At 38.7% G+C, this 13,274-nt stretch overlaps 1 protein-coding gene across 1 annotated transcript in view; it reads left to right on the top strand.

Moving 5' to 3' along the window:
* Cenpi (centromere protein I) overlaps window positions 1-13,274 on the top strand; it is a 104,623-nt gene that overhangs the window by 62,270 nt on the left and 29,079 nt on the right. Inside the window, exons 8-14 of the mRNA XM_005415260.2 lie at window positions 5,680-5,769; window positions 6,084-6,212; window positions 6,674-6,841; window positions 6,981-7,101; window positions 8,187-8,278; window positions 9,777-9,894; window positions 9,984-10,048. Coding sequence (XP_005415317.2) covers window positions 5,680-5,769; window positions 6,084-6,212; window positions 6,674-6,841; window positions 6,981-7,101; window positions 8,187-8,278; window positions 9,777-9,894; window positions 9,984-10,048 — 783 coding nt within the window. The remainder of the gene's footprint in view (window positions 1-5,679; window positions 5,770-6,083; window positions 6,213-6,673; window positions 6,842-6,980; window positions 7,102-8,186; window positions 8,279-9,776; window positions 9,895-9,983; window positions 10,049-13,274) is intronic.

The following is a 13,274-nucleotide window of genomic DNA, read 5'->3' on the forward strand; positions in this document are numbered from 1 at the left end:
TATGGGGTGGTTTCTGGTACTGGGAATCAAACTCATGACCTTGCACTTGCCAGGCAGGTGCTGTGCCGCTGAGCTAAACCCCCAGCCCAATCAAGAATGGTTTTGGTTTTTTTTTCCGGTATTAGGAATCAAACTCACAACCTTGCGCTTGCCAGGCAGGCACTGTGCCACTGAGCTAAATCCCCAGCCCCCAAAACCTACATTATAGAGGCCAACCAGTTGTACTCAAAGTATACATAGTTAATGTTAATCTCATCTAATACACTTATAAAAATGTGTCTAGATGTCCCCCCCCCCAAAGGCTCATGCAGTCATAGATTTTTTTTCAGAGGTGGCTGAATCTAGAGTGTGACTGATTCATAGTGCAATGCCAGGATTAAGGGTGCTGAGATTAAGGATGGGTGATTGCTGGATTAATCTACTGATTGGACTGGCACTGCCATAATCCCAGTAGACTGGATACAATATAAGGGACAGAAAGAGGCTTGTCTCTCTCTTGTTGCTTTTGCTGTCTTCTGCCACCATGAACTGTTGCCCCTCTGCCATGTGCCACCCTGTCTTGGAGCCAGCCAATTATGCACTGAAACCTCCACAAACTGGGAGCTAAAAAAACCTTTTGTCCTTTAACTTTGAGTATTGGGTATTTGGTCTCAGCAATGAGGAAAGTAAGATAAATACCTAGAATAATATTTGACCAAATATCTGGGTACCCTATGACCAGACATATCAACACATAAAATTAATTAGCACAGGGAATAAAACTTGCTGCTGGTACTCTGAGACCTATGTATTAGAAAGGATCTTTTTATCTATTTGTGAAAGTCGGTTATTGAGGTCCCCCCTATAATTGTGTTGATGTTTACTTGGTTTCTTATGTTCACTAGTGTTTGTTTTATGAAGTTAGATGCTCTGTATTTGGTGCATATGTATTTATGGTTTTTATGTCTTTGGATTGAATTGTTTTCATAACCAATATTTAGTGACCTACTTTGCCTCTTCTGACCAGTTTTAGCTTGAAGTCCACTTTGTCTGAGAATAAGATTCCTACCCCAGCTTGTTTTGGGAGTCCTAATGCATGGAATACTGTTTTTCTTCCTTTGATTTTTTTTTTAATCTATGAATTTATTCTTAGATTAGATTAGATGTGTCTCTTATATGCAGCTAACCACTGCATTTTATTTTTTGATTCAGTCTACCAGTCAGTGTCTTTTAATTAGGTAGTTGAGCCGTGTATGATTGCACCCTCCTGTAATCCTAGCACTCAGAAGGCTAAGGTAGGAGGATCATTGTGAATTCAAGGCCAACCTGAGCTACATAGTGAGTTCAAGGCCAACCTAAACTCCATAGTGAGACACTGTCTCCAAAAAAGTAATAATAATAATCAGGGAGTTAAAGCCATATACACGGAAAGTTATTTCTGAAAATTATTGTCTTACCACTATCATTGTAATATTTTCCTAGTTTTGATTGTTTTTTTCCTTTTTTTTATTTAACTTCTTGCCCTGCATAATGTATTCATTCCATCTTTTTTGCATTCTTGATACCACTGTCTCTGTGTAGGATATTCTTGAGAATATTTTGGAGTGCTGGTTTGGTTGCCATAATTTCCTAAGGTGTTCTTTGTTGTAGATTATCCTTATTTCTCCATTAATTTTCAGAGTCTTAGAAGGTATATTAGTCTGGGTTGAAAATTTTCTTTTGGGGCTTGAGACACTTCACTCCAAGTGCTCTAGGCTATTTAAGTTTAAAAATCTGCTGTAATCCTCAAGAGTTTTCCCTTGTAAGTGATTTGTTGCTTTTCTCTCATATCTTTTACAGTTCTGTCCTTGTGTTGGACTTCTGGGATTCTAACTATGATGTGTCATGGAGGACTACTTTTGTCCTTGTACATTTGGGGTTCTGTGCCTTTTTTATCTGTATGTTGAATTCTCTCCCCATACTTGGAACATTTTCTGCTATTTCTGTAAAGAGATTTTTTTTTAGTCCATGCATGCTGCCCTCTAATTTTTCTTTAACTCCAGGTAGTCTTAGATTAGTCTTCTTAGTGCCATCTGGTAGCTGTTGGATCAGCTTCGTTACTCTCCTGCCTTTTAAGGTTTTTCTGAGTAGATCATGTTCTGCTTATCTGTCCTTGAGTTCTGATGCTTTCTCCTTACATTGGTTATTTCTGGTGTTCATATTTTCAATAGAACTTTTTTTATCTCCAGGATTTTGTTTGCCACCTTGTCATTGGAAATTTGTCTTTCATGTTTTAGATGGTTTTAGTTAGCACTTCTTTTTTTATTTGACTTTTGTTTAACCACATTGGTTAATTTGTTTGTTAATTCCACTTATCTGTTTAGTTAGGTCAACCTTGAACTTGCAAAGTTTCTTTGCTTCCTTTCTCAACATTTTGTACAGCTCAGCTATTTTGTGTTTGATTTCCTCAATTGGTGCCCCTTGGATCTACTTTGGGAGAGTTGGGAGTCTTTAAAGGAATTTTCTCAGTTGTCTTGTGTTTTTGTGATTTGATTTAATTTGATTTGGGCTGAAGGTTGAGGTCAAATCAAGTGAAGAGACTTTGTTGTTGACATTAAGATCTGTTAAATCAGGTTCTAATTTCCAGTCATGTGGTCTTGGTTTTATTTGTCAAGAGGTATTGTCTACCACTTCACCTAGTCATTTCAATTGTATTGGACCCAGTGACACATAGCCAGAGTGTCTAAATGATTCCCTTAATGCTCTAGTCATAGTTAGATTGCTGGCAGCCGAGCTGGTTTCCTCTCTATGATATGCTTAACTGCCTGCCCAAGTGTGGCAAGGGTTGTCAGTCTCTCTGGATCCGCCTTTTAGTTTTAAGCCATGTTTTGGGGTGTGACCACCTATAGACCTTTGTCTCTTTCCCAATATCTGACCACCTCAATCAATTAGAGAAGAAGAGGAAGTGATGCAGTTTGCCTAATACCTACCCTCCCACTTTTCCTCCCCTAGCTGCAGGGCAAATCTTCACAGTCTCACTCTGGAGGCCTTTGCCCAGTATATCACCAGAAGCCGTCAGCCCCAGGCACCTCTTTCTGTTCATGCTCAAGTGTGTCTGTCTCTTGTTTCTGTCTCAAGAACTCTTCTTGCCAATATATGTAACTTGGTGCAGTCTCCAGGATTGGCAGACGACCTCCTTTACCCACATGGGACAGAGGGCAGGATTTCTCTATCATAGCTCTTTCCAGTGCCTGGGAAAACAGTAGGAAATTGCCCACTCTGGTCTGGCTTCACTGAGTCTCTCCTGTTTCCACAGTGGTCTCAGGGATGCAATCTGTGGCTCCCTGCCAGTGCGCTTGGCACCGCCCACGGTTTGTAGTGTTCAGACCCTCTCTCCAGGGCTAGGAGCTTTCCTTGCTGACAGTGAGTGATTGGTGGTGGGTGAGATGTGACAGGGTACGGTGTTTGGTGTTTGGGAGGATGATGAGGGGAAGGTTGCTTTTTGTGTGTGCGTTGCTGGCTCTCACTTTCTCTGGTTGCAGTCTGCAGCTTCTTTGGGGCCCTAACTCAGCAGATATTTCCAACATCATAACTGTCATTTTGTTTTTGTTTTAATAAATTTAGTTTCGGTTATAAGTGTCCAACAAAGATATGAAAAATTGTTAAATATCATTAGTTGTCAGGGAAATGGAATCAAAACTACAGTGAAGTGCCATCTTACCACCCGAGTTATAATGACTATTATCAAAAAATTCCCAAAATAACAGTCGTGAAGACTTGCAAAAAGAAACTATTTTATGCTGTTGGTAAGAATGTAAATTATCATAGCCATTATGGAAATCAAAAAACTAAATGTGGAAGTGCCATGTGATCCAGCTATCCTGTTACAGCAAAAGGGACCAAACCGAGGAAGACATGGCACTAAGGAGGTCTAGGAAACAGCAATTTTGTTACACACATGGGCCTGACTGGAATTGCTCCTAAAGTGTCAGAGCCCTGCCCAGTGAGGTTTTAGGGCTTTTAAGGGGAGAGCAAGTGGGAGGTACAGCATCAGATCTGGTACATTATGATTGGAGGGTTGAGTGATAATCATGAGTTGCCAAGGGAGTTTAAGCATCTCAGATTACATTGCAAGGCCATCATCGGCCTCAAGTTACATTGCAAGGCTGTCAGTTACACAAAGACAATAAAGACAGGGATTACACAAAGAAAGAACTATTGTGTTACCAGGCTTGCCTGAGTATGTCCTCTTGGGTTTGGCAGGCATCCTGGCTGGCCTTTACTTAAATTTTAATTCCCTTTCAATTGCTTGTGTGGGCATACAGCATATCCAAAGGAAATGAAATCAGCCTACTAAGGAGATACCTTCACACTATGTTTATTATGGCACCATAATATAAGCTAAGACATGAAATCAGCCTTGGTGCCTATCAGTGGATGAATAGATTAAGAAAATATGCTATATATACCTAGTAGAATAATAAGCCATGAAGCATAATGTAATGCTATCATTTGCAGCAAAATAGATGAAACTAGAGAATATTGTGTTAAGTGAAGTGATACATAAAAAGATAATGTCTTTGTTAGTTTTCTCTGGTTGCTGAGACAAAATACCCAACACCAAAAATTGAAGAAGGAAAAGTTTCAGTCTGTAATCAGCTAGCTCCAAGGCAGGGTAGCATGGCTGAGGGGGCAACAGTTCAAGGTGACAGAACACAGCAAAAGCAGCAAGAGCAAAAAGTGGGAGAGCAAGCCTCTTTCCTCCCTTATATTGTGTACAGGTTGTCCCTCTCGGGTGGGTATAGCACTCACACAATCTCCATGCCCTCATCTTGCACAGGCTGAGGGTGTTTCCAAAGTGATGACCCTGATCCCCTGCTGAATCACTCAGTTAAACTTCTAAACTTCACAAGTTGACACAATGAACAACATCATAGAGCAGTAAGGGTATATCCTGTATACCCTAGGATGCAGAACTGCTGAGTTACTCAGTTAAGCTTCTAGACTTCTTAAGTTGGCACAGTGTATCAACCATTACAGACAAGTACCACATATTGTCGTATGTGAAAGTTAAAAAAAGTTATACAGCCTATGTGCATAGTAGGATGTGCCATCTAGGTTTGCATAGGCACATTCTGTAATGTTCACACAATGGCAAAGTCACCTAACAATGCATTTTTCAGAACATATCTGTGTCGTTCAACAATGCATACTGTACTCTTATTTGTAAGCACTGTCTTCTGCCTTACTTTGTATGGCATTAAAATCAATAAAATTTTATAATCAAATGAAATAATTTGGTTACTTTCTTGAAATTCATTTTAGCAGTCTGCTTTCTCTGGATAGTCAGCTATATCACATATCTAAAAGCAATAGCTTCATTTTGAAGTTAGTATTTTCATTAAGACTTGTTTAGATATATCAAGCTGTTTGACTATTGCATACTAATCGTAAGAGTCCTAGTAGATTTTCCAGGATTTATGATGATCGGGTACTATATTAATATTTCCTCTGCTCTGTTTTCTTGGTTTTTTTTCTGGGCCTACCTTCTTGATGTCCAAATCAAGAACAAGTAAACTTTGAGTCTTGAATATGCTGCTAGTGACAATATTCTGAGTATATGTTTCGTTTGTTTATTGTTACTTTTATCTTCTTGGTATTTGTTTCCTTAATTTCTCACTGACTACATAATCAAAAATGGAAAATTCTACTTTATTTCAGGGAATGCAGCCTCATCTCCAGGCTTTGTTGTCACTGTATAAGTTCTTTGCTCCTGCTTTGATTTCTGTATCTTTGCCTGCAAGGAAAAAGGTAAGGGGTTATGGAGAGATAGGTTATATTGAGATTGCAATATATTGTATTTGACAAAGTTAATTTACAAATTAACACTAAAACATTTACATCCTGCTGTTTAAAGATGCAATATTGTGACACTGTTTGGGGGAAGTGTTATTGGGGATGGCACTTTGTATTGATCTCATTTGGTGCATTCTATAGATTACTGAGTTATATGGGTGTAAATGATTTCCTAATGAATATATCTTCAAGTAAGAAAGACTTTTTTACTTTATGTTGCTCTTACTTATGGATACTTACTTTCTTACACTTTACACTCAAATTTATAGATCTACTTTAAGAATTCAAAGGATCTTTGGGATTCAGCTGTGCTTGCTGTGAGACTTAGAAACCATGGACATTTTTCTGAACCTCTAAAACTGACATTAAGTCCGGCTGACTTACGTCCTCTAAAAAGAGTAAGTATTGAAGCCCCAAATGACTTGTGTAGCTTCCTTTTGTTAAATTCAGGTAATAACCATTCAGATGTTGGAGAAGACTTTAGATATTTAAATATATTTTAATTTCCCAGGATTTTATATAAACCTTATTCAGATTCCATTAATTGAAATGCCTTAACAACTATTTGTTGTTGTTGTTTGTTTGTTTTTTACGGTGCTGGAGACTGAACTCAGAGCCTCATGTTTCCTAGGCAATGTGCTGTAGCGTTGAACTACATCCTTGCTAATTTTAAATTTTTTTTTGAAACACATTCTTACTAAGTTTTCCAGGCTGTCCTTTAACTTGTGATCCTCTTCTGTCAGTCTCTCAAGTAGCTGGAATTACAGGCATGTGTTATTATTGCTGCTGGCAGCAACTACTTTTGTATTTAAAGTTTGTGGTCTGTTTAGTTCAATGATATATCCTCCCATTTTTTTAGAAGTGGAATTCTCACTCAGTTATACCAGGGCTAAAGTCTGGTAGCTACGCTAAAGGATGTGGAAAAAAAGAGATGAGTCTTTCCGATTGTCTCAGTTGCAATAGATCACTTCCACTAGAACAGCTTCAAAGCTTCCCTCAACTCTTACAAAACATTCATTGCTTAGAGGTATGTGGCTGGACTATGTGCTTCTATGCGTTTTCTTCATGATTTTAATTTTTGTTATATATTTCCTATGTAATGGTATCCTCTGTGCCGTGGCCCGCTTTTCATGTACTGCTATTGACTGATTGTACCGTCTTTACAGCTGCCCTCTCAGATGGGCTCAGTGCTGAACAACTCTCTGCTGCTTCACTATATGAACTGTGTCACAGATGAGTCACTCTTACTGAGGCTGTACCACTGGTTGAGTCAAACATTACAAGAAGGTAAGAATGCACTTAAAAACTTTGGATAAATGAGAATGGAACAAGATGGTTTACAAATGGGTTCCTTTCTAAGATTGCCAAATTCCAGACAAAAGAGCCTTCTTATGCCATAATTATTTCCCTTTAGTTATGTATTTATAGCACGAATGCTTCTGTTATAACTTTAAGGCAGTAAGAAAGGAGAGGTGTTGTTAAGGAAGCACTACTGAATGGCCACCCGGACTTACTGAATGGTTCCATTCTGATGACTGTTACAGCACAAGGCCTCTTCTTCCTTCTATTCCCAGAAACTTGCCATCTGCAAGAGTCATTGGATTAATTCTAACCAAACTCAGAAAAGACTCATATATAAGCCAGTGTGTCAACTTATTTTATAATAGAAGTGACTTTCTCATGACTAAAGTGTTCATGTCTGCCAACTAGAGTATTTTCCGTCTGTCAGCAAAATATATGAGAGAAAAATTTGTCATTAAAAATGTTTTCATGTATGGAATTAAAGGAAAGAGCAGTGAGAAGTCTTTCATCCAGGCCGTATCGAGGGCTGATCATTTCTTTCCTCCAAAGTAGTATATTTTATTGACTAGATTGAGCATTTCTTTGTTGGATAAGCAGCCTCTGACTCTTCAGGTGTTTAAAGTCAGTTTAAGTTAGTTACAGGCTAATTCTCCTTCTGCAGTCTTTTCTTCAGAGAGGATGTGAAGCACAATTCATTGGATTTCCATTTAGTAAATTTTTACCACTTGTAGATGATATCCCACTCACTCTAATTGAATTTCAGGGAAGGCTCAAGCTTTTCATTCATGCATTTATCATCTCTTATATTACTATGTGAAATAAAGATAATCACATTATGTGTGAATTTTATGCGTTTTTTCACTATAAGCTTTCCTCTGTGTTCCCATACTCTTGAAATATATCTCGCTCTCACCCCCACATCTTCGTTACGATCTAAACTATGAGTTGGGTGTTATGTATGAAGCCTACAGGTTTTAAAATTTAATTTGTCACTTCAGAGTAGTAATAATTATGTTTTGTGCAGTTTTTATTGCACAACAAGATTTTTACATTTACTGTTTCTGCTGTAGAATGTATTTGGTATAAGGTGAATGATTATGAACATGGAGAAGAATTTACCAACTTCTTGGACACCATCATCAGGGCAGAGTGCTTCTTACAAGTAAGATTCCATTTGCCTGCTACATACTCCACCACTTTTTACTAAAATTTATTTAGGTGTTTATCAAAAACCTTTTCATTAGTACCTGACATTTTTAAACGGTATTTGCTCAATATGTAACTCATTTTAAATGGAACTTAGTTGGAGAGCTATTCATCCTTACGCCATTTGATTTGAAGAAAGAATATTTTAAATTATGTAGATAAAAGGGAAAGACCTATAGTTTAGGAGAACAAACTGAATATATAATTGAATGCATTCAATTAAGTTAGTAAAATCCATCACATGAGGTTACTACTTCTGTTCTTAGTAGCAGCAAACATTTTTTAGTGTCACATATGTTCCAGCCATGGAACATGGACTATGTGGCCTGGGTAACACTGCGTTGTACCTTAAGATGCCATTCAGATATCGGTGCCGTCAAGAAGCCTCCATGCACCACCCCATCTGGGCTAACTCATTGTTCTGTGTGCTGCCATTGCTTCCTGTCGTTATCCTTGTCGTAGCACTTTCAGCATCCATTTGTCCCCGTACATTATGAGCTCCCAGAAGGCACAATACATGTCTTACCTTTTTTTCATGTACAAATGCTTAAGTTGGTACCTTGTACAAAAGAAATGCTCAATAGAGGTTTGGTGTGAAACCATTTAATTGGAAAATGATGGTAGTGAGGATAAGGGAGCACTCTAGTTTGACTTGTAGGCTTCCTGCTTAAGAGGCTAGATGGCATTCTTTGAGGAAAGGAATATAGTCATACGTTGGTGCCCAGCTGCTTTGAAACTAGTCAGATTTGGTATTGAACACATTTTGATGCAAAAATTTATCTTCCTACTCACAGTTTGTTCGTTACTCAAGATGCAAGCAAGATCTTGTTGATATCCATTGCTTGTGACTTGCTATCCTTTCCACCCAAAACATAAAGGTAGTTGCTTTAATCTCCTCTCATATGGAGGAGATTGTGCAGAGAACTTTTGTCATAAAAAAGGTGTGAGATAGAGTCTTGGTACATGCCAGTACCAAGAGATAAAGGGAAGTCCTGGGTCCATACTCTGGTGGAAGCATAAGCAACCTAAATACTTGGGCCTCTCCAGATGAAGTTGCTCAGTGTGGATTTGGTCTATGGCCTCTAGTGAAATTCTGTCCCTATTATATAATACTGTACATGTTTTGTTAAATGTTCAAGTTTTTCTATGTACTCCAAAATAATAAACTTCATTTATCTTCAAAAATATTCCATTATGTGGCCTTTTACCTTCTTTGCAACTGACGATGTTCTATGATATCTGAAATCTATATTGATAAAGGTGGTAATGTATCCAAATACTGATTATCTCATCTTTTTCAATGAGAAAGTCTGGCACCTAAAACAAGGCTATGTTAGATCAATGACATAGTTATTCTTAGCGTAAAACAGCTGTAGCACAGATTAACTGGTTGTCTAGGAACAGTCATGACTGAAGACTTCCATGTAAGGTTCTGCTGTTGACTTGTGTTTCAGGAGGGGTTTTATTCCTGTGAAGCTTTCCTGTATAAGAGCATTCCTCTCTGGGATGGCTTTTGTTGTCGGTCACAGTTCCTTCAGCTTGTGAGCTGGATTCCTTTTAGTAGCTTCTCTGGTATGTATCACTGAAAGCCTGGAGTCATTTCATTTAGTGTAATATGAATTAAAAAAGCATTTTCAATAATTTTTATTTCTAATTCCTAGAGGTGAAACCACTACTTTTTGACCATCTGGCACAGCTCTTCTTTACATCAACCATTTATTTCAAGGTAAAAAGCACCTGTCTTGCTTAGAATCAGTAGGGAGTATTGTTCTGTTGCCGGCAATATGAAATTCCAAACTGATATTTTGGCAGTGGTTTTCTGATTCTTTTGGACCTGGTCTTTGAGGTACTTCATTACTCAGTTCAGAGTAATGCCTATAATTTTCTGCTTTTAAGGTTCTGTCATGTAAGTTTTCCTGAACTGTTTCCACTTGTTACAAATGGGAAAATGGATGAATGTGGCAAATGTGTACATGGTATGTTGAAAACTATGGTGAATATTTCAATTTTTAAAAGAATTTATGATAGAAAAAGACATATTGCCATTAATCTCTCTCAAAATACTTCTTTTCACTTTGAACAGACGCATCATTCTTGCCACTTTCTTTTTTGTTTGAATACCAAATGATTTTATTATGAAACCTACACTGTTTATGGGTCCTTCACTTTTGTAGCCTTAAAATACTCCCCTTCGCTTTGAACAGTTATCCCATCATTCTTGCCAGCTACCTTTTTTTTGAGCATCAAATGGCTGTTATAAAACTTACACCATTTAATGATCCTTCAGTTTTCTTAAAAACACAAACATGAAAACCAAATACACATTTCTAACTCTCACTAGTCCTTGCAGGGCAGAAAGGTACTCTGGACAGAGAGACTGCAAATGATTTTCTGTATAACAAATGTCTGGGCTTTCCTCATTCACTCTAGGGTTCCATGTTTTGTCACCTCAGACAAGGAAAAGGAAACTGGCTAGAACATTCATGTACAAGAAAGTCACACAACTTTAAGGCTACCTTATGCTAATGGCCTGTGCCTTCTAGTTTGTAACTGGGACAGAATACCAAGTAAGCACTGTCAAACACAGTACGTGCTCTCAACTAACTCTGCCCTTATTCTTTGAGGTTACCTTTGAGACTGGTTGTTCTTTCTTTATAGCTTCTGTTTATCCCAGAGCACAGACTCTATAACCCATGTGCAATCTCCATGTTCAAGTATAAAATTTTGTTTCAGGACTACCCCAGCTTGCTGTACAGTTTATACCTCAGTCCTCTGTAGTGTCTCCTGTGTGTCACACCCTTCGAAGGGCTGCCCAAACGGTAGCACAATCCAGAGCAATTTTGTCACTCCTAAAATTGTTCCCTATTCAATCTGCCGCTGCCCCAGAGTCAAGGTGGAAATCTTACAATCAGTGGTGACCCTTACTGACTGAAGTGGTACACTGTAACGGAATCCATTAATTAAATGGAGCTCTCAAAAGGTGTCAGGCCTACTCTTAAGAAGTGTCCTAGGGTGGAGCTGGAGGATCCTGGATTTTAGGCACTGGAGAGAGGGCACAAGCACAGCTTCTTTTTTCCGGGCTGCTAGAACCTCATGAGTTGCTTATGCTGTGTCCTGAGGATGTGGTTTAGTTTTGGATCCACCACCTGAAAAATAATCCTCCTACTTTCAACATCCGTGATCCAACCACACACTGCCTCAGACCATTTTGAAATTGGTCCTTGTTCCTTTTTTTGCACGTCCTGATGTGTCAACAGAATTATACATTCTGCCTCAGGTTTTGGTGATGTGGTTTATTGTCCATATCAGCCAGAGAGTCCCACTAGATGGTATCAAATGCACTGGTTGTTGAGCTTCTCTGTTATGAGAACTTTGTATGACTGGGAGTCAGCAAGGCCTGATTGGTGGGGTGACAGCCCCCACCAGTCCTCACCACAAGGGTCTACCCTGCTCTTCTACTGTCCACCATACCATTCTCCTACCTCCATCACCTGCCATGCCTGTGCCCTGGGGTCAAGAGAGAAATCCAGCATGGCTTCTCTGGGACAGAGGGCCTGGGTTACACTGACGAGGCAGAGGGCCCCACAGAGGCAGCAGCAGAGGTGCTGGTGATGGCATTAGCAGTCGTGAAAGTATTGGCTGTGATCTCTAGCAACTTTCTGAAGCAGTTCTGGAAGTCCTCTTTCACGAGTGTCTTTAGTTGTGTTGTCATGCTTGCCTTAATGTACTGAATGAACTCAAACCGTATATCTTTCATGATCATTTTGACTTTTGGGAAGACCAGAAGTTGCATGATACTAGATCTGATTAATTAAGATCAATGAGGATACATCATAATGTTTTTAGGACCCTGCCTTTCTATTGGATGGCACTGGGCAACAGCATTCATGGTATTTTTTATCACTCCTTGTAAAGACACTCACAAAAGAAGACTTCCAGAAGTGCTTCAGAAGGTGGCAAGAATGGTGAGATAAGTGTGTTCAAAGCTAGGGGTAATATTCTCTGAAGGATTAATGGCAATGTATCCTTTACTGTAATAAATCTTTTAATTTATTAAGTCACCCTGTATTTTTATCATAGCTCATATTAATAAAAACAAACTGGGAAATATACAACCATAATTATATTGTTTTGGTTTATATTTTTATAGATACATGTATTCATTTCACAAGTATTTATTGAGTATTCCCTGTGTACTAGTCCTCCTTTTTTTTTTCCCCAGTGCTAGGGATTGAACCTAGGTCCATTCTACCACTGAGCTATATTTCCAGCCCTTTTAATTTTTTAATTTGAGACAGAGTCTCATTAAGTTGCCCACGTTGACCCTGAACTTACTGCCCTCTTGTCTTAGCCTCCACAGTAGCGGAGATTACAGACGTGTATCCGTATGCCAGGCTGACTAGTCACCCTTCTCTTGATAGGAATACACCAGTGTTGTTCATATTGTATATTTATAATATAGTCACTTTCTGCTAACAAAATTGTTCCAACCTTACACGATAATATTAAATGTGTTACTATTTGGGGACAGTTTCCAAAAAGACGAGTATGGCTTCCAGGAGTACCTGAGTGTGTTTAAGAGTCACTTTCTTATAGAATGGCTATTTTTTAACAGTGCTGGGGACTGAGCTAAGTACCTTCTCACTGAGCTATATCCCTAGTCCTTTTTATTATTTGTTTTTGTTTGTGTTTTTTGGTTTTGGTACCCACAGTCGAACTCATGACCTTAGGCTTGCCAGGCAGGTGCTTGTGTTGCTAAGCTATATCCCCAGCCCCTTTTTATTTTTTGAGGCACAATCTCGCTAAGTTGTCTAAGGTTGGCCTGAATTCACAATCCTCTCAGCCTCCCAAAGTGCTAGAATTATAGGCATGTCCCACCATGCCCAGCTTCTTTATTTCTTCTCTAATTCCACCATTATAAAGAGCTATTTATCAAGAAACATTAGGTTACT

This window comes from Chinchilla lanigera, unplaced genomic scaffold (assembly GCF_000276665.1).
Source record: "Chinchilla lanigera isolate Chin_1 unplaced genomic scaffold, ChiLan1.0 scaffold00102, whole genome shotgun sequence".
Classification (NCBI taxonomy): Eukaryota; Metazoa; Chordata; class Mammalia; order Rodentia; family Chinchillidae; genus Chinchilla; species Chinchilla lanigera.